Consider the following 27,009-nt stretch of genomic DNA (forward strand, 5'->3'; position numbering starts at 1 on the left):
TGTGGTTCCCATGGAAGGAGCACCAGGCATTGTGTCACAGTCAGGCCTCCTCTAAGCTTGTTCTCCATAACAAAGCCCTCTGAATAGAAGACATGGACTTCCATTGCTGATGCTCTGCTTTCTGAAATATGAGATAGGGACCCAGTGGTGCCACAGTGGTAAAGTGTGATGCTCCACAAGATAGACCCACATGGGAGGGTTGCCATTTGGTGTCTGGAGACCCCTCTGTGTGTGTTGGACACGTGTGTGCCAGTGTTCTGGGAGAGCTTAAGCTGGAGATAAATTCCAGGGTCAAGTCTCTGTGGGGAGACTATCTCATCTCAGTCTCTCTCTCACTCATGGAATAAATAAACTATCTAAAATTCTGAAATAATGAATGACCTCTTTAAAAAATATGTTCCATAGGGAAATTGTTCTTATTGGTTCTTATTTTAGGAAAATTTTTCCTATTGGTGCTTTAGGAGAAAAAACTGGCAGTCCTTTCATCATCATTTGGATCTAACAAAAGGGAAAATTATCCTTTCTCTTTTAGTGGAGGGAACAGACAGTTGAAAACACAAGGCTACCTTTACCATTCAGCAAACAGATGGAGAGTGTGTTTAATAGGCATCATTTAGGAGTAAAAACCTACTTCTGGGCAGTTTTTCTTTTTCCTTTGGTCTTTAATGCATTACTATGCATGGTTGCTTCTGGAACATTTATCAGTCTTAGGGTAAGACCGTAAATCTCTCTTATGTGGTCAAAGGCAGTGGCTCTATGACTAGGGAATGAGAAGTTCTTATACAAAGACCAGGGCTGAGCACATGCTCTTATTTTTTCATACCAATCCTTGTCTGACAAAATTAACACCTGAGATTAGAGTTTTCCAGAGAAACAGAACCAATTGGATTTCTCTCTCTCTCTCTCTCTCTCTCTCTCTCTCCCCTTTCTTTTGTCCTCAGTTTATTGTATGGAATTGACTTATGAGATTATGGAGGCTGACCAGTCACAAGATCTTCAGTTGACAAGCTTATGGTATAATTTCAGTTCAAAGGTGTGCAGGCTTAAGACCCAGGAAGAGCTGGTATTTCAGTCTAATCCAAGTGTGAAAGAAGAATAAAATGAAAAATTAAAAAAGAAGAGGTCCCAGTTCAATGGCAGTCAGGCAAGGGGAAATCTCTCTTAACCTCTGAGCTGGGCAGCCTTGTGGTTTTACTCATTCTTCAACTGATTTGGTTGAACCCCATCTACATTAAGAAGAGCAATATGTTTCACATAATATAGAAGTTTAAACATTAAACTCATCCAACAATACTCACACAGAAATGTCTGAGTAATGTTTGATTAACTATATGGGTACGTTGTGGCCCAATGAAGTTGGGTCGTAAAAGTCACTGTCACACACATGTAATACTGAAGTACGTATGCCTCAAACAGTAGGCTTCTTCCAGATCTCACCTACTGGTGCTCTAACTCCTAGGGTTGTGCACTGAGCATTCTGATAGATCACCAGAAAGGGGAGAACATCTTGTACCAAGTTCGTGCTGAACTAACTCCAAAATACTGGATGCTGTTAAGGCAGCTCATTAATAGCAGGTGCTCTGACTACCTGCCTCTGTTTTCAGAGTGGAAGAAAACATTTAGTTTTCATTATTATTAATTTTTAAAATCACTACAGCATCAAAAATAGACTACTCCATTAAAACATAATTGCTGATCTCCATATTAATTTTCTAGTTCACAATGAGGTCCTTTGAATAGAAATATTTATAGGCAATCTCCAGAGTCTTTGAGGTGCAGGGGAAACTAGATGAAGAATTTTAAAAATATATTGTTACAATATTGCTTATTAACTTACTAGACATGTGACCTTGGGAACTCTTGAAGATGTCAGAACCAGCCTCTCATTTGTAGAGTTGGGATAGTAACTTTTTTTTTTTTTTTTGAAGAAATTTTTGCTATAGGCTGTGTGCGCTCACCAGGAAGACAGAGAGATAGAAAGTGAGAAATCACTCCCCAGGGGGATGGCTACACCACAATCTCTTCTCCTCCATTCTCCTCTCAGGATCTTGGGTATGCACACACATGCCTGGAGCGAGTTTAAGCCACCGGCTCTGGGATTCGAACCGCGGTCGACTACATGGGAGTTCAGTGACATAGCCATTATGCTAACTGCTGGTCCTGGGATAGTAACTCTTATCCTATCTACCTCAGAGCTATTAGGAAAGGCCACATGATATAAAATGACCCTAAAACACTTTGAATACTGTAGAATTGGGCTGTATGTGAGATGATATGATTATCATCAGTCTGCATGAATGTCCTTCTCAATGTGTTTTCAAAATGTCTGCAACTGTCTGCTTGTTTCAAAACTTTTCAAGATATTTCTGGATAAAATTAACTGTCACACACATATAATACCATTGTTCAGGATAATTCATCTCGAGGTAGCATTTTTATACCTAATAGTTCAAAGATGACTATAAATTGGATATACACAGTTTTCTGATGAAAACCGAACTTAGGAACTGGCCTCATAATGTAGGGGTTAAGGGAGCACCTTAGCCACCTTGAAATGTTCTCAGATTTAAAAGTTGTCTCTACTAAAAAGCCAATGAATTCTGTGTTGGCAGTTTACATGAACTAAAATACTGAAGAAAAATAACTCATTTTAGAAATTTGAAATAAAGTAAATTATTTAAATATTCTTGCATAAAAGGACAGATCTCTGCTCACATTAACCATAGAGCTGGGCTGACTGAAAGCACAGTGGTTAGGGAAGTTGGATCCCATAGAGCCAACTGTGGTTTGAGTCCTAACCCTTGTGGCTTGAAACACATAATGGGTGCATGCACATGCCCCAAATCCTTATGGATTGGAGAAAGACTTCAGAAAAAGGATTGTGTCCTAGCTATTCTCCACTGAGAGGTACTTTCTCTGGTAATAAAAAGAGAGAGAGTGAGAGACAAGATGCTTTTCTAAATTTTTCATAAGCTTTTGACAAAAAAAAAAAAAATAAAAATCCATGGCTAGATGAAAATATGTAGAAATAAACCAAAATGAGGGAATTACTAATGGTGATATTACCAACTAAATGTAATGACTATGTGAATTGCAGTTGTATACTTCTTTAACAAACTATTTGTTGTGTACTGTTCCTAAGGATAGGAATTTTTTTTTTTTTAATAACAAATTCAAGTTAATTTCTGTCTGCACCAGTATTCTTTTGAACCACAACCTGCTACTTACTAGTCATTAGATTTTTAAAAAATAATTATTTGGAACCAGCAGTTAGCATAATGGCTATGTCGCTGGACTCCCATGTAGTTGACCATGGTTTGAGTCCCGGACCCGGTGGCTTAAACTTATGCCGGGCACATGTGCGTGCGTGCCCAAGATCCTGAGAGGAGAATGGAGAAGGGATTATGGCATGGCCATCCTCCCTGGAGGGTGATTTCTCACTTTCTCTCTCTCTGTCTGTGTCTGTCTTTCTGACAAGCACATGTGCCCTATAGCAAAAACCTCTCCAAAAAAATTATTTAATTTTAATTATTAATATTTTTTAAAAATTTGCTATAGGGTCCACATGCTCACTGGAGATAGACAGTGAGTGAGGGGGGTGAGAAAGAAAGCTATCAGGTCCAGGACTCAAACTGTGGTTGGTCATTTGGAAATCAACTGCCTAAACCACCTACTGGCCCACTAGTCATTAGATTTTAAGAAATAACTCTGTGACTTGAATTGGTGAGAACATTGGACTAGGTATAAAAGAACATGAGTTTTATTTCTAGTCTTGTTACTAACTAGCAGAATGACCTTGGGCAGTCATAACCACTCCTCTAGTTTCTCTTTTTTGCCATCTGTTCAATGATTAAGATTGGACAAGATGCCCCCTTAGATTTATTCTGGAGCTACATGTCCCTGAAAATTTACGTTTAAAAATTTTTTTTAGCTGTTCGTTTAGGTTAGCCTGTGGCCTGGTGGTTGAGGTTACTGGATTCCACATGTCTAATCTCGCAAGTGGAGTTTCAGGGTGGCTTGAAAAATACATGAGATGTGTGTGCATGTGCTCCCAAAATTTCATGAGGAAGAAGAGACGAAAGAGAAGGGATTGCAATGTGACCAGGCTCCATGAGGTGCTTTTTCCCTTCCTCTCCCTCCCTACATTTAGCGTGCACACACACACACACACACACACACACACACACCCTCTAGCAATTTTTTTTTTTTAAAGTTCTTTTAGATTTCAGTCACCACATGAAAGAAAAGAAAAGTGATCTTTGGTTCACAACGCCAATGAACTTTTTGAAAATGACCATCCATTCACATAAAGCTGATATAAGTAAAATTGAAAGCAGAAATATAAACATGTATACCATTTTAAAGTTCCTTCTACGTAGAACTTAAACTCTTTTTCCAAGAAATATATTCAAGTCTAATATTGCATTTCAAAGAAGAGAATTACTTAATAAATAACAATGCTCAATGTCATATTCTTTCTTGAATACCAATTAAGGAATGACATCATCCAATACCACTTTGTCTCTGTGAATACAAACTAAGGTATTGGCCTTGTTTGATTTTGGGTTCAGAAAACAGCTTACTGGGCAATCCCCATGTACTAAGTTCTGTGTGTTTATGGTATATCATTTCAAGATGCCACAGTACAGTCAATATTAAGAGAATTTGGAAATGTATATTTGAGTTAGGAAAAACTTCTCCACTGCTGTCTGGGGGAAAATGACAAGCTTTGTACAGTACCCTGGGACAATGCGGTAGATTTCTTATGATTGTTTAGTCTGGTCAATGGCAAAGGGGTGTAAAATATTGGGTAAATTTCAAATATTCATGGGACTGCCATGTGCTATAGTCCACTTATTGTTGAGCTCTAGATTGATGCAGGAAATCTCAAACTGTGGGGCATGTGTTTCTTGTGGGATTTGAGTAGATCTAGGCATTTAAGACTCAGAAATCACCTCATAAGAAAATTGTTCCTTTTCAAATATTTCACAATTCTAATGTTTCCTAGTATAAAGACTCAGTCTACTATTAGTGTGCTTCTAATACTTCTCTAAACTACAAATTCCTTTAGTAATAAAGAGTGAATCAGCCAGGAGTGTTAAAACCTTCTGAAAACATATCTGGCAATAACTTTTTTTTTTTCCTTTTTAGAGGTTTTGGCATTAGGGCACGTGTGCTTACCAGAGAGAGGGACAGTGAGAAGGAAAGTGAGAAATCACTCCCCGGGAAGATAGCCATGCCACAGTCCCTTCTCCTCTACTCTCCTTCTGGCATCTTGGGCACACATGCACATATGCCCAGCATGAGTTTTGTTTTTGTTTTTGTTTTTGCTTTTGTTTTTTAGAGGTTTTTGCTGTAGGGTGTGAGTGCTTGCTAGAAAGATAGAGAGAGACAGAGAGTCAGAAACCAAGAAATCACCCCCTGGGGGGGATGGCTATGCTGCGATCCTTCTCCATTCTCCTCTTGGGATCTTGGGCACACACACACACACACACACACACACACACCTGGCTTGAGTTTAAGCCACTGGGTCCAGGACTCGAACTACAATCGACTACATGGGAGTCCAGCGACATAGCCATTACGCCAACTGCTAGTCCCAGGCTATGCTTTATTTTAACATATATGCAACTGAGTTTCAAATATCAGTTTATTGTATGAAATAGAAAATATATATATACATAGAAATGATGCTGGTGGTTGTGGTTTAGTTTCCCAATCTATTAAGCAAAGCTTATTTAACTATTATTGCTGCTAATTAGAAAATGATAGACATTGTCATCTCATTTATATGAGACTATTCATCCCTGGTCTCAGTTATTCCCAGAGTAGAGCAGATATCAGAATTAACTGGCGGGCTTGTCAAAACACAGGAGTGTCAACCCCATAGCCTAGTGGTTAAAGGAGCAAGATACCACATGACTGACCATGGTTTGAATCCCAGCCCTGGAGGCTTGAAAAACATGCCAAGCAGGTGTACATGCTCCAAATTGTGATGAGATGAAGAAATGGAGAAGGGATTGTCTTGTGACTATACCCTGTTGGGTGGTGCTTTCTTTCATTCCTGTTCCCTCTTTCTGCCTGCTGGTCTTTCTCTGGCAAATCCATGTGCCTTCTGGCAATAACACATACACACACAAATAGTTGGCCACCTTTAGAGTTTCTGATTAATAGTTTGGGGTGGGGTACTAGAGTTTGCATTTCTAGCAAGTTACTGGGTAACACTGAGGCTAATGACACAGTTCTGAGAGCACACTTTGAAACCCTGTGGTCTAATGAAAGGCAGATTGGCAGAAAAATGAAGCCCGTAGGTTATGGTTATCAGCCCAGATTTCAGCCCTGTCTTTGACACTTATGAACTGTGTACATGGACAAGTTAGAGATCAGTTTTGTCATCTGTAAAATGATCATTATATTTGTGGAGAGTATTTAATGAGATGATGTATAAGTGCATAGAACAGTGCCTAGCATGTTACGGACTTTTGTTTGATGAAACATCAATAGCTATAGGTGACAATAATTAAAGTGTGAGTAGTCAGCAGTGGTCATAGAAAGAATGTACACATTTACCTTAATTCAATTGCAGTAAGAGTTTATTAGTCCATTCTAAGTAAGCTTGGACAGAGAGATTTTTTTTTTTATTGATGACAAGAAATGTTCTGTGCAAGAAGGGCTTTCAGGGACCAGCAGATGGTGTAATGGTTACATCATTGGACTCTCACATAGTCAGCCTGGTTCAAGTACCAGATTGGCGACTTAAAACTTATGTTGGGCATGTGTGTGTGCATGCCCCAAATCCAGAGAGTAGAGCAGAGGAGATGGGATTGCGACGTGATCATCCCTCCTAGGGGATGATTTTTCACTTTTGGCTAGCACATGTGACCTATAGCAAAAATATCTTTTAAAATATTAATTCATTAAAATAAAGTAAAAGAAAGAAGGACTTCCAGTAAAAGAAGTAGTACCCCTAGTTAGCAAAAGTACTTTCTAGTGCACATTGGAGATTAGATCTTGACTGCAGTTTAAAGTCTCTCTGTGCGCCATGTTTTTCAATAGTTGGAGCTCATTGCATCTGTTTTTTCCCTTTCCTTAGCAACAAGAGCAAGACCCAACAAACCTATACATCTCAAATCTCCCCATTTCTATGGATGAACAGGAACTTGAGAATATGCTGAAACCCTTCGGACACGTCATTTCCACGAGAATACTAAGAGACGCTAATGGAGTCAGCAGAGGTGTTGGCTTTGCCAGGTAACCTGCTTTTCCTCATCGTGCCTTTTTAATTCTGTTCCTTTCTAATGCTAGGGACTAGAGCCAAAGAATATGGGGGGAGAAAGAAAAAGTGAAGAAAGAAAAGAAGAAAAGAAAAAAAGTAGCTTTGCAAATATGTTCTATTTCTATATCTTTGTTTCCAGTCAAAAAATCCCAATGCCATTTCACATCGAAAAATTATGTACATAGAATGTGTTTATCTGTCTCAAGTCATCATGATGTGTATACCCAGTTCTCAGTCCTCTCTGGGCCTATAAATCAACAAAATCAGATGCTGCCAATTTCTGGCAAGGATAATAAATGCCTTGTATCCCAAAGCAAAAGATCCTGTGTGGTGAACAAAACAGCCAAATGTTTTTTTATTGATTTCCAAAGAAGAAAGATGGTAGAATTTCTCAGTAAGGAGGAAAGAGAGAAAAGATTTAGAGAAACAAGAATCAGAAAGCCCCCAGGAACTCAGAAATGTAAGGTGAGGTCAAAGAGGGCATGTGCATTTAAGAGATCCTGGCTGTGTGTTTTTGATATTTTAGGCAGAACACAGAAGAAAATTGTATTTTATTGTCAGAAAAGGAAGACTAGTTTTCACTTAAAGAGAATGTTTACAAAAGAGGATCTCAGCCAGAAATGGAGTTAAACATGGTTGTACCTGCTGTGCTTTCAAGAAAAACAAAGCTAAAGAAACCACAGAGAAAAAGAAATTGCTCAATGACAAAGAGGAAAACTAAAACCCCTATCTCCATGGCTTGGTGTGTTTATGTGTGTCTCTGGCTGACTTAATATAGAGTAATGGATAGATGTCAGGTGTCATCTGGAAGTCAGTCCCGTGTAGATAATAGGTGAGTGTGTCCACCTAGGGTGAACCTTGCCATTACTCCAGAAACCATCCCTAATCAGCTTTTGTTACCTCGCTTTGGAAGACAACAGGTTTTAAGAGACATGCTAACTTGTCTCAGATTAAAGACAAGAAAGTGGTAGTCCACATCTTAAAATTCTTTGTATTCCCCATAGTGTTCTACATATAGTAGACCAGTAGACATATGTAAGGTACATGCTTTATGATCTAAATAGAAGTAGAATGAAGAAAATCTCCCTGATGTGAATGTATGCGTGAGGCATTTAGGCTTTGAAAACATTGATGACTGTTGATTTTCATGGTCAAGGCAGAACTAATGATACCACCTGGGTCTCTGAATTTTGCCAATATAGTCATTCTTGGATAGTGTAAAACCTGCTATCAGCAATCTGAACAAGTGGGAGTATACTGAAATGACTGCTGTGTTCATTTCACACAGCATGAACATTCCTTTGGTTCTTTCTCCATTCCCTGCCCTCTGAAAACACTCTCTAATAAAATGGTTTCTTCTTTATTTGTACTCCTGCTGAGAAATAAATGCATTACAAATTCATCAAGAGAACATATTTTCTAAGAAGATTCTACTGTTTTTTGGGAGATTTTGTTTTTGTTTTTATTTTATAACAAAGGATTTTTTGGCACAAAGTATATTAATTTGCTAGGGATACCATAACAAAATATAGTAAACTGGGTAGTTTAGACTACAAAAATGTATTTTCTCACAATCTAGAGACTAGACTATAGAAGATTTAATACTACGCCAAGTAAGTCAGACTATGATGGATAAACACTGTATATCTCCACTCAGTATATAACAAATGTTGATATTCTATGGTAGAATATTCTTTGTTGAAAGAGCAAAGATATAATAGTAGGGAGAAAAAGTGTAGGTATCAGGAGATTATAAGGAAGACAAGATGGACAGTTGAGACTGTGTGAGAGAGGTTCGGAAATAAACATTTAACAGTCATAAAAATGTAAAGTGGAGCCAGCAGGTGGTATGGTGGTTGGGGCTCTGGCTTCCCACATGGCTGACTATAGTTTGAGTCTTGGACCTGGCAGCTTGCTTTGTTATTTTCCCTCTCTCTCTCCATAGTCAAATTAAAAAAAAAAAATTAACAATAATGAGTAAAATTAAATCATTCTTTTTTTAAAGAAATAAAGTTCTCCATTGAAAATGATGTATATGGGGCCAGCAGGTGATATAGTTATTAAGGGTGCTAGAATCCTACATAGCCAACTGCGGTTTGAGTCCTGGACCTGGTGGCTTGCTTTCTCACTTTTATTCTCTCGCTCTCTGTCCCTTTTTCATCAAATTAAAAAATAAATAATTAAATAGACAAAGTTAATTTTAAAAAATAGGTCAAAGAGAATTATGTATCTGGAAATACCTTTGATTCAATGATCACATATTACATGCGTACTTTGTAAAATCATATGATGTGCTGTGGAGCTGTTCAATGATTGAACGTTAGTAAGAAGTCCTAAAACAAAACAAAGCAAAACAAATAAAATCTAAGGATGTTAGAGTCTGGCTTACAGCCCTTCAATATGGTCTGAGTGGTGCCACTTGCTGTCGACGTTATCCCTGATGTCACTCACCTTTCTGGCCGTGACTTCCTGCCTCATAGTCAGGGCACCAGCTGTCTATAACTCTTCCATGTTTTACCTAACCATAGGCCTAAACATCTGTTCCTCAAAGAATCCTTCACTGAACTCCAACCTCTGGATTTAAAGTTAGGCACTCTTGTTCTAATTCCTATCAAAGTATTGTTTATTTGTTCAGATAAAATTGATCAGAATTTGCAGTGCGTTCACTATATGATTTCTGTCTTCACCCTCTAGGTTGCGTGTTTCCTTGAGTCAAGTTTCCGTTTTCATTGTTGGTGGGATGGATGGATGGATAGATGGGTAGCTGGATGATGGATTTTATAATTACCATCCTTTCAAGTTCTTAAATAAACTCAGTAGCCTTTGAACACTTTGAACTTCGAATATTAATTATCAGTCACATTCAAATCTTGAAACTTAGGCCTCTATTCTATAAATAATGTATTCTCCAATTTCCAAAAGGGGCACATGATTAAAAAGGAAAATGGAGGTTCAAGTCAAGCCAATGTTTCGTATTTCTTTCTCTCTCTCTTTTTGTTTTGTTTTGGTTTGTTTTTTGTTTTGTTTGTTTATTTGTTTGTTTGCTATGGGGTGTGTATACTCCCTGGAGAGAGAAATGAAGGGAGAGAGAGAGGGAAAGTATGAAACATATAGTAGACCAGTAGACATATGTAAGGTACATGCTTTATGATCTAAATAGAAGTAGAATGAAGAAAATCTCCCTGATGTGAATGTATGCGTGAGGCATTTAGGCTTTGAAAACATTGATGACTGTTGATTTTCATGGTCAAGGCAGAACTAATGATACCACCTGGGTCTCTGAATTTTGCCAATATAGTCATTCTTGGATAGTGTAAAACCTGCTATCAGCAATCTGAACAAGTGGGAGTATACTGAAATGACTGCTGTGTTCATTTCACACAGCATGAACATTCCTTTGGTTCTTTCTCCATTCCCTGCCCTCTGAAAACACTCTCTAATAAAATGGTTTCTTCTTTATTTGTACTCCTGCTGAGAAATAAATGCATTACAAATTCATCAAGAGAACATATTTTCTAAGAAGATTCTACTGTTTTTTGGGAGATTTTGTTTTTGTTTTTATTTTATAACAAAGGATTTTTTGGCACAAAGTATATTAATTTGCTAGGGATACCATAACAAAATATAGTAAACTGGGTAGTTTAGACTACAAAAATGTATTTTCTCACAATCTAGAGACTAGACTATAGAAGATTTAATACTACGCCAAGTAAGTCAGACTATGATGGATAAACACTGTATATCTCCACTCAGTATATAACAAATGTTGATATTCTATGGTAGAATATTCTTTGTTGAAAGAGCAAAGATATAATAGTAGGGAGAAAAAGTGTAGGTATCAGGAGATTATAAGGAAGACAAGATGGACAGTTGAGACTGTGTGAGAGAGGTTCGGAAATAAACATTTAACAGTCATAAAAATGTAAAGTGGAGCCAGCAGGTGGTATGGTGGTTGGGGCTCTGGCTTCCCACATGGCTGACTATAGTTTGAGTCTTGGACCTGGCAGCTTGCTTTGTTATTTTCCCTCTCTCTCTCCATAGTCAAATTAAAAAAAAAAAATTAACAATAATGAGTAAAATTAAATCATTCTTTTTTTAAAGAAATAAAGTTCTCCATTGAAAATGATGTATATGGGGCCAGCAGGTGATATAGTTATTAAGGGTGCTAGAATCCTACATAGCCAACTGCGGTTTGAGTCCTGGACCTGGTGGCTTGCTTTCTCACTTTTATTCTCTCGCTCTCTGTCCCTTTTTCATCAAATTAAAAAATAAATAATTAAATAGACAAAGTTAATTTTAAAAAATAGGTCAAAGAGAATTATGTATCTGGAAATACCTTTGATTCAATGATCACATATTACATGCGTACTTTGTAAAATCATATGATGTGCTGTGGAGCTGTTCAATGATTGAACGTTAGTAAGAAGTCCTAAAACAAAACAAAGCAAAACAAATAAAATCTAAGGATGTTAGAGTCTGGCTTACAGCCCTTCAATATGGTCTGAGTGGTGCCACTTGCTGTCGACGTTATCCCTGATGTCACTCACCTTTCTGGCCGTGACTTCCTGCCTCATAGTCAGGGCACCAGCTGTCTATAACTCTTCCATGTTTTACCTAACCATAGGCCTAAACATCTGTTCCTCAAAGAATCCTTCACTGAACTCCAACCTCTGGATTTAAAGTTAGGCACTCTTGTTCTAATTCCTATCAAAGTATTGTTTATTTGTTCAGATAAAATTGATCAGAATTTGCAGTGCGTTCACTATATGATTTCTGTCTTCACCCTCTAGGTTGCGTGTTTCCTTGAGTCAAGTTTCCGTTTTCATTGTTGGTGGGATGGATGGATGGATAGATGGGTAGCTGGATGATGGATTTTATAATTACCATCCTTTCAAGTTCTTAAATAAACTCAGTAGCCTTTGAACACTTTGAACTTCGAATATTAATTATCAGTCACATTCAAATCTTGAAACTTAGGCCTCTATTCTATAAATAATGTATTCTCCAATTTCCAAAAGGGGCACATGATTAAAAAGGAAAATGGAGGTTCAAGTCAAGCCAATGTTTCGTATTTCTTTCTCTCTCTCTTTTTGTTTTGTTTTGGTTTGTTTTTTGTTTTGTTTGTTTATTTGTTTGTTTGCTATGGGGTGTGTATACTCCCTGGAGAGAGAAATGAAGGGAGAGAGAGAGGGAAAGTATGAAATCACCCCCCTGGGGGAATAGCCACACCACAATCCCTTTTTCTCCATTCCGCTTTTACAATTTTGTATATGCATGCATGCACACAGAGCATGCTTTTTCAAGCCACCAGGTCCAAGACTCAAACTGTGCAGCCAGCCAGGTGAGATCCAACCACCACTGTCTGGCCCAGCCAATGATTTCTTATACCTAGGAAATAAAAAGAAAAGTGACTATCCTTCTTTTGTAGGAAACAACCAAAAAATAAATATTTTATTACCTGTGCATCTTAGGCATTAAATTCTGAAGCACAGGATCCCACATAATTAACCTAATTTGATGAGGCAGGAAATTAATTTTAGTTACCATATGTAGGTAGATCTGCCCACATTCTTCCTTTCTCGTACTTTAATATTTGCTTTTCATTTTCTCAAACCATTATAGCTATTGCCCATAGTAACTTGATCAACTTAGCCCTTACACAAATGTTCCCCCATTTAAAAATATTGTCCTCATTCTTTTTTTCACTCAGCTTTCTCACATGAATCTCCCCCTCTGAACCATAAAACAGAAAAAATAATTTGAGTCACTATTTTCTCGATTCTTCCAAGGATACTACACCAGTAAGTGAGAGAAGTTATTGGATTATATGCAGGTATCTTTGGGCAGTCGTTTAATGTACTTCCCGGATCAGCAGTGTCAGCATCACCCGGGCACTGACCTACAAAATTATTAGTCTGACGGTGGGGGTACACAGCAACCTGTAATTTGTACACTTAAGGTGATTTCAGGTGACTTGGCAGCTCTCTGAAATTTAAGGGACATTGCCTTAGGTCCTAGGACGAGCTCTCAGGATCACTGGAAGTTCTATTAAAAACTAAGGTCGCATGGTGGTTAAGGCACTGGATTCCAACATGGACGACCATCATTTTTGTCCTGGTTCTAGTAGCTTGAAAATCATGCTGGACACACATGTGTACATGTCCAAAATCCCAAGAGGAGAATGGAGAAGAGATTGCAGCATGTCAGTTTCCCCCCAGGTATGATTTCTTACTTTCCTTCTCACATTCTCTCTCCTTTCTGGAGAATGCATTTGCCTTATGACAAAACCTTAAAAAAAATAAATTAAAAAAAAATTTTCAATTTGCTGGGCCCCACTTAGAGCTTCAGATTCTACTGAAATTAGATATATTCAATATTTATGTCTGGGAAGGGACCTAATAATGTGCATTTCTGAGAAGTTTTCAGGTGCTGTTGCCTCTGTTGATTGGAAACCACTACTCTAAAGTCACTTGTGATTTTACAGATGTAATTGATTTCTGCTGATGCCTGTATCACACTGTATCACTTTCTCAAAAAGTACTAATCATGAATCTATCTTCTTCAAGGGAGAAACCATGAGTTTTTCTTCATGTTCCTTCCAGCACCTGGAATATAATCTAACACACAATTGATCTTCAGTAAACTTTTGATGATGAATCAATGAACTCACTTAATTTATTTTTGTTAATTTGTTTTTGACTATACCTGTATGCAAGGAGAAACATTCAATGATAATCATAAGCTAATTCTGAGATAGGGAATACTGGAATATTAGTGAAAAGTGTAGTGGCATCAGCCCAACTAATACTGGTTCACAAATTGTTTCTTTCTTTAAAAGTTCACAATGCCGGAGTCAGAAGGTGGCATGGTGGTTGGGGTGCTGGACACTCCCACATGGTTGACCACAGTTTGAGTCCCAGATCTGGTGGCTTGATTTCTCACTTTCCCTCTCTCTCCTTCTCTCTCTCTCTCTCTCTCTCTCTCTCTATCTCTCTCTGGTCAAATAAAATTAAATGAATAAATAAAATAAATTTTAAAAAAAGTTCACAGTGCCACAGGCATTGTTAAAGAAATATGTTTATTCAGTTGGGAATACAGTCAGCCTATACTTGTTTCTAGTCAGTTGTACATATTTCTGGAATTTACAACTATCTCAACTCACAAAAACCTGAATAATTCTTTCAACGGGCTTCATTTCGAATATCACCATTTGTCACTCGTAGCTACCATATGTGGTTCTTAATTCATGGACAAGAGATCCTAGAATTCCTTTGGCTAGAAAGGAAAAAAAACATTATTATTTTACATGCAAACTATATAGTAATCTTCTTTGATAACCATTTCTTCAAAGTAAAAGGAGCATCTTGATTTTATATTTAAAACACTGAACTTCAAAGCATTGATTCGAATGTAGTAGGATACGGAGACAACACAATTAGAGTCTTCTCAAAGTTCTAGAAGCACCAGAGTGTCTAAAATTGCAGACATTTTATTTTATTTTATTTTATTTAACTCTCTTGTAACTTAAAACAATTTTGTAAGATCCACCCCCCTCCAGGCAGCTTTTTTATAGCCAAGCCATAAACCTCTAAAAACAGAAGTTTATGGTGGGAATGCTGACAGTCAGACGCACTACTGGAGAGCTAGCGGGTGCCAACAGAATGCCTTGCCCGAGAGGGTGAAGATCAGGGCATAAATCAGCCAGAGTCTACAGGGACATGACTGTGTGTTCATGTTATCCATTTCCCATTCCCAGAAACCTGAGACCGTTTGTCCTGCAAAAATCACATTGCAAAAGTGTTAGGAGAGGCCAGTAAAGAATGGCTTAAAGTGCAGCAGGGAGAGGGGGGTGTGCATTCACAATTAAGCCAGCCTCAACATCTGGGAACATAGACCCTCTTTAAGAATTGCATTTACTGTCCCCTGGTGAGCTAAAGAGCGTGAGAGACCACTGAACACAGAGACCTTTGTATTTTGTAGTATTTTTCACCCTTCACCAGTACTCTTCATTTGATTTTCATGGGGCTTTGTTTGAATGACTTTTAACATGTGGGCAGCCCTGTGTTCCACCTCTCTTTACTGGGTAAGCAAATTTTCCAAATAAGTAATTTCAGTTCTTTCTTTTCACTAAGTAAAATAATTATTGTTGGTTATAGAGAGACAAATAATAGCTGATTCTTAAAATCATATAAATAGCAGATTAAAATAGTTGTTTTGTATTTTCTTTTCTTTTTTTTTTTTTTTTTTTTTGAGAAGTTTTTGGTATAGGGTGCACGCACTCACCAGAAAGATCCAGAGAGACAGAGAGACAGAAATCAAGAAATCACCCCCTAAGGAAGATGGCCACGCTGCAATCTCTTCTCCTCCAGTCTCCATTCAGGATCTTGGGCATATGCACACACACATGCCTTGTGTGAGTTTAAGCCACTAGGTCTGGGACTTGAACCATGGTCGACTACATGGGAATCCAATGACATAGTCATTACACCAACTGCTGGTCCCTGTATTTTTCTTTAATAACTTCAAGTATCATCAAAACTTTGTGGATTTACCTTCTACTGTCTGGTCCTTCTTCTGGATCCTTATCTTCTCACACCTCCTGAAATATAATGAGTACACTGATTCAGAATAGGCCTAGGAATAGTGTAGGAATTTTAAAAATTATTAACCAAATACCAGGACTTCCCTTTCTAAATGACCATCAAGCCTATCACAATTATGTTTATTATTTGAAATATGTTTCAGTGAATCTACCTAGAGTCCATCGTTGTAACAGTCCCTCCCTTGTGCATTTTGACAATTATTTTCTCATTACCATCTCAAACCTGTGGAACCAGGAAATCAAATATGATCAAAGATCTTGAAAACATACAGGTAATGACTAGTAATCTCCACCTACAGCCTTTGGCACCAAAACAGGTTTAAATTGTATTTATTGAGACCAAAGAGAATAAGGACTACTCTGTTTCATTCCTTTTGGTCATTTTAATTACTTTTCCAATTGCCAGCAGATATGATCTACTGAAGAGAATACTTCCAGTCTTCTAGTGTCTTTATCTTTGTTTTTGTCTTTGTCTTCTTTTGTCTTCCTCTGTTTCTTCCCATTGCCTCTTTGTCATTGTCTTACCTATAGAAAGTCATGATCATGGCTGAAGAGGGAAAACATTTTGCTTTATTTTCTTTATATTTAGAGTTGTGGCTTTCAAAATCCAAACCATACAATCTATTAACTGAAACACCCCAAAAAATTAAATTGGATTAAATAAATTACTATTCTGAAATCTCTTGGATTGAGTTTTGTTCTGTGCATATCTTTCTAAAAATCTGGAGAAAGGGGATCAATATATTTTTCAGTTTTATTATTATAAAATTTGAAATGCATGTTTTCCAAGGTTGACCTCAGCAGGATAGAAACAGAATTCTAAAAAAATTATTTACCCGTGTGGAACTGAATTTGAGGGACTGTTACCTCCAGGTTGGAAATGGTGGTCATTTAGTAATTCTCAGTGTTTGAAAGATCTAATGCCCTGTAACATGCTCTACCCACAAAGTATGACATGGACTTTTGGAACATCTAGAACCTTGTGGAGATTTGAAACAAGTAGTCTCCTTCTCTCCAATAGAAAAGAAAGATGTAAAGAAAGAGAAGGGGAGGTGGCAGGTGGTATGGTTAAGGGTACTGGACTCCCACATGGCTGACTGTGGTTCGAAACCCAGATCTGATGGGTGGCTTGCTTTCTCACTTTCTCTCTCTCTCTCTCATTAAATTAAAATAAATAGATAGATAGGTAAATAAATAAGAAAGATATAGAAAAATAGCCCAATATCTTCTGAACTACAAGTCTGAGCATCTTTAATTTAGTATCTTTTCTACACTGTCTGCTTTTTGGGAATTAGACCAAGCCAATAATTCTCTACATCTTTGTGGTTATTACTATGGCTTGACATGAGTCAGAAACAATTTAGCTAGTACTTTAGTTCTGCATCTCTTACCTGTATACTTGGACCAGTTACTTAAATTCTCTGAGTCTGTTCTTGATATAAATATAACATGTATTCATTTATTTAGTCCATTTAATGCATATGTCTTGGGCACCAGTAATACTCCAATAATTTTCCAAGATGCAGGAATTCAGAGATGTACACAAAGTGTAAATATATGCTTTCATGAACCGACCTTTTACTGCATCAGAAAGATTAAAATAATTATATAATGCACAAATACTCAAATAATATAAATGAATGTATAATGAAGTAGTAAAAAACAAAACAGAGGGATATAGTAAAATGTATGGGGGATTAAAGTGAGAAGTCGGAGACAGAAAAGCCCTCTGAAGAGGCAACATTTAAAGTGAGATGCGGATGCTAAGAAGGAACCCACCTTGAGAATCTTTCATTAGGGGTAGAGAGAAAAGAGAGCAATCCTGGCAAAGAGAAAAGGAAGGAAAAGACCTAGGGTGGGGGGGCCAGCAGTGCCATGGTAGTTAAGGTGCTGGACACTCCCACAGGGAAGAGCATGGTTCGAGTCCCAGACCTAATGGCTTGCTTTCTCACTTTCCCTCTCTCTCTCTGTATCTCTCTCTGGTCCAATTAAAAGAAATGAATGAATAAATATAAAAAAAAGACTTAGGGTGAGGACAAGTTTGCTATGTATGGTAATCAGAAAAGTTGTTAGACAATACTTCAAAGATAAGAAACTACTATACAATAGATAATAACATCTAGGAATGGAAAGTGGTTATAGTTGAAAGAGACTGATTAAAAGTGATAATGCAGGGGCCAGCAGGAAGCTCTAAATTCAGTTAAGGCACTGAATTCCTACATAGGTGACGGTGGTTTGTTGACTTGAAACTCACACTGGGTGTGTGTGCATGGATGCTCAAAATCCCAGGCAGGGAATGGAGGAGACGGGATTTCACCCTGGGGGGATTTCTCACTTTCTGTTTCACTGTCTCTCTCTGTCTCTCCAGTGAGTTCACATGCCTTATGGCAGAAACCTAAGAGAAAAAAGTGATAATGAATTTATTCCAGATATTCATACCAATATTTCTATTTTAACTCAGTTTGATTTTTCAAATTTAATTTTCTTCCCAATTTTTGGCTATACTAATCTATCACTTAAAGATTTAGATTATTCTCCATCTAGATGAGGCCAACCAGGGGTAGTCAGGTATCTAAGTGAGAGTAGTTTCCAGATTGAGTGGAAGAAAAAAAAAAAAAACAAAAAACATTTTTCTTGGAACAGCCTTTGGGGTAATGTTTTATTCCTGTATTGTTGATATTTTCATGTTGTAGCCACTAGGGTGTTGGCTGGAAGCAGAATTTCAGTCCAAAAGATTCTGCTGAAGAGACTAGAATGTGAGAATTTGCAGAAGGGTGGACAGAGTTAAGGGAAAGGACAAAAAAAAACCATGTTGAAAAACCCAGAGGGTAGTAACAATGGGAAATCATTCCACCCTGAGGGGTTAGAAGATAAGGAGAGAAATACTCCCAGAGCCCAGGAATCCCAAAGGTTTGAAGGAGGTCCTGCCTGGAAAAGTAGTAGAGAAGAAGAGATATATATATATACAGATGCAGCACCAGAGTAAGGAGAGGGTGAGGAACTACTACTCAGATTTCTCTCTGCTCCTGCCTTTTAATGTCCTTTGGGATCTCCAAAGGCAGAATCCAGTGGAAAACCAGCCAATAAGAGAGCCAAGACGATATAATCTACAAAGAGTCAGTTCTTTGGGACCTAGAACAGGGCGGAAGAAAGGCAAACAAAATCACCAGTATATGTGGGTAAATTAAATTAAATGTATTTTTCTTTCCTTTTGACTCCACTATTAAAAACAACAATGTGAGTTTAGCGATAAATAGCATCTTCTACTTTGCCTTAGGAATTGCAGTTGACACAGGTTGTAAGAACAAAGGCAAAGTCGCTTTGTTAAAAAAAGCAACTGCTCTTCAACTCTAGCCCATGCTTACTGTGATTTTTTTTTTATTTGATACCATTTTTGACAGCACATGTGTGGGGTTTCCTAACATCAAATACATATTATTTTTTGCATACTGGTTTCCTTCTCCGACACCAACTGGGGTCCTACAATTCAGTTCAGTTCTGACACTAACTCTCCGTCATGAGTCATACTCTACAGGTATAAGGGCTCAGGTCTACACCAGCTGCAGATGGGGAACCAAGGATGCTCTCCTTTCTTCTGAGCCATCTGCAAACCTGGAGGTTTACTATAACCCTTCTCAAGTTCTGTAGCTCACTAAAGTGACTTACAAAAACACTATGTGTACTAGTTGATTATAAAGAATGCAACTCAGAAACAGTCAAATGGAAGGAAAATGGCAGACATGAATATGGGCAAGGTATAAAGGAAAGGATGTGGGATGTTCATGCCCTTCTTGGGCTCATCTCCCTCCCAACACATTGATGTGTTCTGCAACTGAGAAACTCCTTGAGCCTTATCTTTTAGGTAGGCATGATTGAGCAAATCATTGACCACTGGTGAGTGAGCAGAGTCTCTGGCCCCACCCCAATCCTCAGAGGTTGGAGGGTGGAGTTGATGGTGGACCACTCACCATGCTTTGGTCTTTCTGATGACTGGCTCCTATCCTAAAACTATTTGACTCCACCTTGAGTGTCCTCATTAGCATAAAGTCAAGGGTAGTCACAAAGGGCCTATTTTGAATAACATTAGATCCTCCTATTATCCAGGAAATTCCTAAGGTTTTAGAAGTTCTATGCCAGGAACCCGAGATAAAAACTAAGTATATTTTTTTATTATACAAGAATTGCCATACAGAAAACCTGGGTTAAACCATCCTATCTTTCAAGGGGAATTAGCAATTCAAATTTTCATGTGATGTCTCTCAGATTTTTTTTTTTTTTTGAGAAATGTTTGCTATAGGGTACATGTGCTCTCCAGAGACACACAGAGAGAGAGAAAGAGAGAGAAAGTGAGAAATCACTCTCCCCACCCCAGGGGAGATAGCTATGCCACACTCCTTTCTCCATTCTCCTGTCAGGATTTTGGGTCATGCCCAGCATGGCTTTCAAGCCACCAGGTCTGGGACTTGGACCACAGTTAGCCATGTAGGAGTCCAGTGTCTTAACCACTGTGCCACCACCTGGCCCTGATGTCTCTAAATTTTTAAACATCGATCATCATTTAAAATTTTTCAAAAATCTCTTTGCAGTCCAGACAAAACGTACCTGTAGACTGGATTTGTCCCATGGTTTCCAGTGTGCGATTCCTCACACAGAACTTCAGAACAGTAGTTTCCAATCTTGGCTGCACCCTGCAATCACCTGGGTCATTTTGAAAACTTTGTGCTTGGGCCTCGTGCCAAAACAATTAAGTCAGGATTTCCTGGGCTGGACCCCAGACACTGGTATTTTTAAGCATAGTCCTGAGACGATGTGATTCTAAACTCTGCAGTGGGTTTTCATCAGTCCAGTGTCATCCATAGTTCTAATTCCTAAGAGGAATACATTGTAATGTTGAGGAAACTCTCAGCAAAATGTTTGTCCGCAAAAGAGGATGTCAGGCAGAGGGCCACTCTGCTTTATTAGTTGGTATTTATGATGCTTGTTCCTAAGGATGTCAGGAGTGTGGCAAGAAAAAAACAATTTGCAAAAACTAAGAGAATTCGTCTTGTTGTTTCTAGAACTCAGTCTTTTTCTTCTGTTAGGATGAATCACGAAGTAAATGACATAATTTGTTTTTGAAACATCAGAAAGAATACACATTTCAGTACTTTTATAAACCTCTTATTTTTGACCCTTTTCATAAATCTTACCGGAAATGAGGATGATTGGCTTGTAATGTCAGATGCTCTACGTTGCCAATAGTTTGTACGAAGCCTGTGATTGCAAAACCACAAACATTTCACAATAGTGGAAACCTTTAATTAACTATGATAAGCGACAGGATGGCTTTGTATTAAATACCCTGTTCCTCATACATATTGCTTTATGATCAGAGACTCCCTATTGAGGTGAGACAGGTAGGCTGAAAATGGTTTTACAAAATACTTTACCCCTTCTGTGTGTTTTATCTGACCCAGAACGTTCTACTAATATTGGATCAGTCTCTCATCTGATGTAATTTGCCTGTGGGAATTGTATTGGCTCCAAAACTAGCTCATCTTAGAGCAACACAAAATTCTGTGATGCATTTTGACTGATTGAAGCCAGGTTCCTAGCCACTGAGACAAGAAAGAATGTCAAACAGAACCTTTAATGTGTATTTATATTTAAACATCAGACCCTACAGAAAATCCTGAAGCTTTCTACAATGATGGGTGCCTTGTAAGAGCCTAATGAATGTATTGTCAGGTGAATGTTTGTCCTGGCACTCGGGCTGTTCTAAGGGACAGGAGGGGGTTCCGGAACTGCCTGGCAAGAGTAGATGCAGTTGTAGTAATTCAGTGGCCCCTCTGAAAGGGAGGTGTCGAGGCAGCTGTGTCTCCCTTGCTGTCTTTTCAGACTCGCTTGATAATGCGAGTGTCAATTTCAACTGAAGCGCGTGCCAGATTTCAGATAGCTGGAGCTGATATTTCAGAGTGGTGCATTGTGAAACTGGAGAAGAAAATGGGCACGTTCTTCCCGAAATGGCTATCCACATGTGGTCCCCTGCCCCCAGAGCTCTCTGGGCCTCCCTTTTGTCCCGTTTCCCCATAAAATGCAGGAGGAACACCAAGCCTGTTCCCCTTGGCAGCATCTCCATTGCCATCTTGACGGGGACTGCTTTTCCTTGTTAAAATGTGCCCTGTGTATGAAAGCGAAATTGTCACCGTTGGGTGGAGCAGCATAACATGATTTGACACTAAGTGCCGGCAGCTATAGAAAACAGACTTTTATTGCATTTATTCTTTCAGAGACGGGAGTTTCTAAAGGCTCCCAGCAGACATTCACTTAGTTAAATCTGAATGAACCCAAAGTGAACAATCTATGCTGCTTTGTGCTCATACAAGCAGCCCCCATCCCGCTTGATAAGGCTGTAAAACACAGGGTGAAGAAGAAGATGAGCGTTCTTAGAAACCAGAAAGGAAAATCTGAGGTTTTCAAGCCAAAACAAAAATATTTTAGGTGGGTGGGGTAGGTTAACCACCTGCCTTTCTTTAATTTCCTCTGTATTCCCTAAAACACATTTGGTAAAATCAACAAGCGTGCACGTACACTAACGCCATCCATTTTAGTCTTCATTTACAATTCCACGTCATTTTAAGACAAAGAGAATGGATTTGATTTGTGGGACTCTTGCAAGCAAGCTTTAGATTCTTAACTGCTTTTTATCTAGATGAGTATCTAGAGAGAGATTGAATAGGGAGGGGGGCTCTGGGGCATAAGCTTTTCATTCTGTAGCTCTCCTAGAATAAAAATTCCATAAAGTAACATCTGTAGTAATTAAGGACTTACATTTCCTCCCCCATTCATGTCTCTGCTAGGAGGGAAGGTTATTTTCCCTAAGAGACAATAGACAGTAGATCCTGTGGGAGGAGAGAAAGAACAGACTTGAATGAATTCTTTTGTTCCTAGAAATAAAAGTTTCCTACCTAAAGAAAAAAAAAAAGAGAAAAGAAAAAGATTTAAAAAGAAGAAGAAGAAAAAAGAATAGAAGCCTGAATTAGGAAATTATATTTAGCTATTTCTAAATATTTGCTATAGGAAAAGATTCACCTTGTGTTTTGATCAGATGTCTTTGATTCGGTAATACTTATGATTAAATAGAGAATAAACTGCTATCTTTGTTTTTATTTCTATTTATAATGATTGCATGTTACGAAGCTTAAAGATTTCTTTTTGAGGGCCAGCAGGTGGTGGAGTGGTTGAGGCACTGGACTCCCACATGACGAACCACAGTTCAAGTCCCAGACCAGCTATCTTGAAAATTCCAGGGACATGTATATGTGTGTGTGCCCAAGATTCCAAGATTCCAAGAGGAGAGAGGAGGAGAAGGGATTGTGCCAGGGCCATTTACCTTGAGGGGGTGTGATTTCTTACTTTCCCTTTCACTTTCTCTGTCTGTCTCTCCATCCAGTGCATGCACCTATAGTAAAAAGCTTTTAAAAAAAGCTTCTTCATTTGGATGTAAAATTAAATATTAATATTTTGCTCAAAGCAATACTGTGGCTCCATTGGGTCACTTGATGAAGCGAATACTGACCCTGCACTTTCTTGCCATAATAGGATCAGCTGTATAAATTAGAAGTCCCAGCAGAAGATGACAATGCAGGACCTCTTATTTAAAAACTTAAGAATTTTGGGACCAGCAGATGGCATAATGGTTACATTGCTGGGCTCCCACGTAGTCGACCGTGGCTCGAGTCCCAAACCCTGTGGCTTAAACTCTTGCTGGGTGCATGTGCATGCATACCCAAAATCCTGCGAGGAGAATGGAGGAGAAGGGATTGTGGTGTGGTCATCTCCCCTAGCAGGGGTGAATTCTTGCTTTCTGTCTCTCTGTCTCTCCAGTAAGCACATGCACCCTACAGTGAAAATCTCTCTCTAAAAAAAATAGTAGTAACTATTAAGAATTTCAAATTGGCGAAGCAGCACTTCAAACAAAATACAAGATTTTTGCCTGAGGGTGTGCTCCCTGTGCAGACAGGAGTCTTATGCCTGTGAAGTTGGTCCTGCTTAGCAGCAGAAATTTGCCGTGTTTGTCAACGCAGAAAGATACACATCCACCCATCACCCATATTCCATAGGAATGTACATCTGATTTTTTTTTTTAATTTGTCAGAAAAGAATTAAATTCCCCAGTGGATCCTGCTCCTTATTCCATCTGTTTAGTTTCTAAGAGTTTCCATGGCGAACCTTCCATCTGGTCATGTGATTTGTTCCCTCTTACAAAGGACCCAGGCCCTCGCCCAGCTCAGCTCTGACCTCCAAAGGCCTTTTCTGCCTTCTGTGCCCTTTTTTTTTTTTTTTTAAATAAAGAACTATTTTATTTAACTTAATTAATTTATTTATTTGTTTTAATTTGACCAGAGAGGGATAGAGTGGAGAGAAAGAGAGCAAGCTGCCAGGTCTGGGATTCAAACTGCAGTCAGCCATGTGGGAGTTCAGCGCCTTCAGCCACCGTGCCACCTGCCAATTCTGTGCCCATTTGTTAGCACTTCCCTGGTTTTTAGATTTCTGGTATATGAATCTCTGTTATAATAAACACATAGGACTTACTTGGCATTTGTTAACATATGTATTTTTTTCTTCTCTGTTTCCTCTGCCTGTAATGCAGTCATGTAATATGGTCCTGAAAATACACACAAAATTGATTATATGAAAGTTTACAACTTGCATGGATGGACTCCATTCAAAGAAAGCTCACATCAATAACATAGCAGAAAATACAAAATTACACTTGGCCTTTTAGACAAATTTCACACATTTTAAACACTACCTCCCATCTCTATGTGTCCTGCTTCTTAAATTTACTTTTGCCTCCAGAGTATTGTGTATAGGACTTAATTTTCTTTCATCTAAATCAACTGTTTAATTTTTATTTTCCCCACCCAAGTTTATAAAATAATAAAGGCCAGATGTAATTTATTACTTGGAAAATGTTATAAATACTATGCATTATGATGTTATGGCTGAAAAATATTAATTTTTTTGGAAGAGGTTTTTGCCTTAGGATGCATGCACTTGCCAGAGAAAGAGAGAGACAAAGATAGTTAAAGGGAAATTGAGAAATCACCTCTGCCCCCACGGTGGATGGCCCTGCCCCAATTCCTGCTCCATTCTTCTCCAAGAATCTTGGACATGCATGCATATGTGCTCAGCCTGGTTAAGCCATGGAGTGCAGGGCTTGAACCATGGTCAGCCATGTGGGAGTCTAGCAATGTAAGCACTACGCCATCTGCTGGTTCACAAAATGTTTATTTTTTTAGTTTGCATGTGACTTGCCAAAATATAGCACAAGAGCCCACAGTTTAGGGTTATTGCTATCTAGTATGAAAACATAGGAAATTGTTCACATTCAAAACTGAGGAACTACAGAACAAGAGGTTTGCGTATTTTCAGCTTTCTACCATAGGTAGGACCCCAGGTAACTTTCTTTGGGTATCTTTCACTCAGTGGGTTTTTCAGTAAAAGTGTCATGGTGCTGATGGCTCCTCTGTGGTATCGATCATTCCTTTCTGTTGCAAGCTGCTTGATAAAACGTATGTCCTCAATTTGTTTTGTGAAATCTCTCAGCAGTATAGTTTAGTAATCACAGTACAGGCCGAAGTGTTGGACAGGTGTGTCAGTTCAAATCCCAACTCTAGCACTTATTGGAAGTGTAGTCCATCTCTCTAAGCCCCAGTGCCTTCGCTGATAGGAAAGGCAATAACAAGACTTACTCTCAGGTTTGTTAATCCAGTCATTCCACAGTCATTTATAGAGCACTTTTCAATTGCCTGATATCGCTGGGTTCACTGGGTCAGATGCGATTCTCTGGGAGAAAGTCAAGAGCCATCCATGTAGGTAACATTCAATAATAGAGTAATACGTTTAACAATTAGGAATGTGGGATGTGCTGCTATCAGCTCGTTAATGGTCATGGCAACAGTTGACAGTTCTGGTCAACTTCTCAAATCTAGTTTTCCCATGACTTTCTGGTTTTCTTTCTTTCTTCCTTTTTTAAATTTCTTTTCCTTGGATATGCCCAATTTGAAGAGAGTATGTGATCTCCTATTTACATTTATTTATTTATTTATTTTCCAGAATGGAGTCTACTGAAAAATGTGAAGTGGTAATTCAACATTTTAATGGAAAATATCTGAAAACACCACCTGGCATCCCAGGTAAGAAATGTTATCAAGAAATACTAAATAGTGCCTACGTTTATGGCTGTTCGTAGAATGAGTTGGTATAGGACCTTCGGTTAGTTATTGACAAGGAAATATCTACTTTTGTACAGGTCTATTTTTTAATGCCATGTAGCAGCTTATCTCTCTTAAAAGCTTCTTGGTGACCTCTGTCAACCTCTCTTTATATCCTGCCTGCTATTCCTAAAGTGGATTGGAAGAAAAACACAGCAAAGAGTCATTCAAAATATACTTGAATTGAAGGAATGTTGCGACTCTTATCATTCATTTTGAAACCCTGATTTCTAATTAATAACCTAAGCATTGATATTCACAGTGGAGTTCACAGATTGATGCTAACTCCCAAACATTTCTTTGTGGTCTGTGACCACAAAAAGTACAGAAAGTAAGAATAAGCATTTTGAAACTTTTTTTTTTGGGGGGGGGAGGACAGGTTTTTGCAATAGGGTGCATGCGCTCACCAGAGAGACAGAGAGATAGAAAGGGAGAAAGCCCCAGGGGGGATGGCCACGCCACAATTCCTTCTCCATTCTCCTCTCAGGATCTTGGGCACACATGCACACATACCCGGTGTGAGTTTAAGCCACTAGATCCAGGACTCGAACCACGGTCAGCTACATGGGAGTTCAGCAACATAGCCATTACGCTAACTGCTGGTCCCAGCATTTTGAAACTTTCCTAGCAATTTGACACTGTCATTCAGTTTGAGTGGATAGTTTTATACTTTATTAAATTATCAGTTATAGAAAGTTTAAACATTTTAAAAAGCACTGTCAATTAATCAGAGAAGGTTTGTGAAAGTCCGAATCTAGATAATCCCAGAATATTTTTCATATTTCCCAAAGCAATATTCTTAAGTTTTGCACACATTACAAAATGACATTTTATTTACTAAGAATTACATTCAACACAAAAGAATTGCAATG

At 38.4% G+C, this 27,009-nt stretch overlaps 1 protein-coding gene across 6 annotated transcripts in view; it reads left to right on the plus strand.

The window, feature by feature from the left end:
- RBMS3 (RNA binding motif single stranded interacting protein 3) overlaps positions 1-27,009 on the plus strand; it is a 638,647-nt gene that overhangs the window by 340,885 nt on the left and 270,753 nt on the right. For all 6 annotated transcript variants that reach the window (XM_006158950.2, XM_006158951.2, XM_027775939.1 and 3 more), the window contains exons 4-5: positions 7,094-7,251; positions 25,980-26,059. In XM_006158950.2, coding sequence (XP_006159012.1) covers positions 7,094-7,251; positions 25,980-26,059 — 238 coding nt within the window. The remainder of the gene's footprint in view (positions 1-7,093; positions 7,252-25,979; positions 26,060-27,009) is intronic.

Source organism: Tupaia chinensis, unplaced genomic scaffold (assembly GCF_000334495.1).
Source record: "Tupaia chinensis unplaced genomic scaffold, TupChi_1.0 Scaffold000617_1, whole genome shotgun sequence".
Taxonomy (NCBI): domain Eukaryota; kingdom Metazoa; phylum Chordata; class Mammalia; order Scandentia; family Tupaiidae; genus Tupaia; species Tupaia belangeri.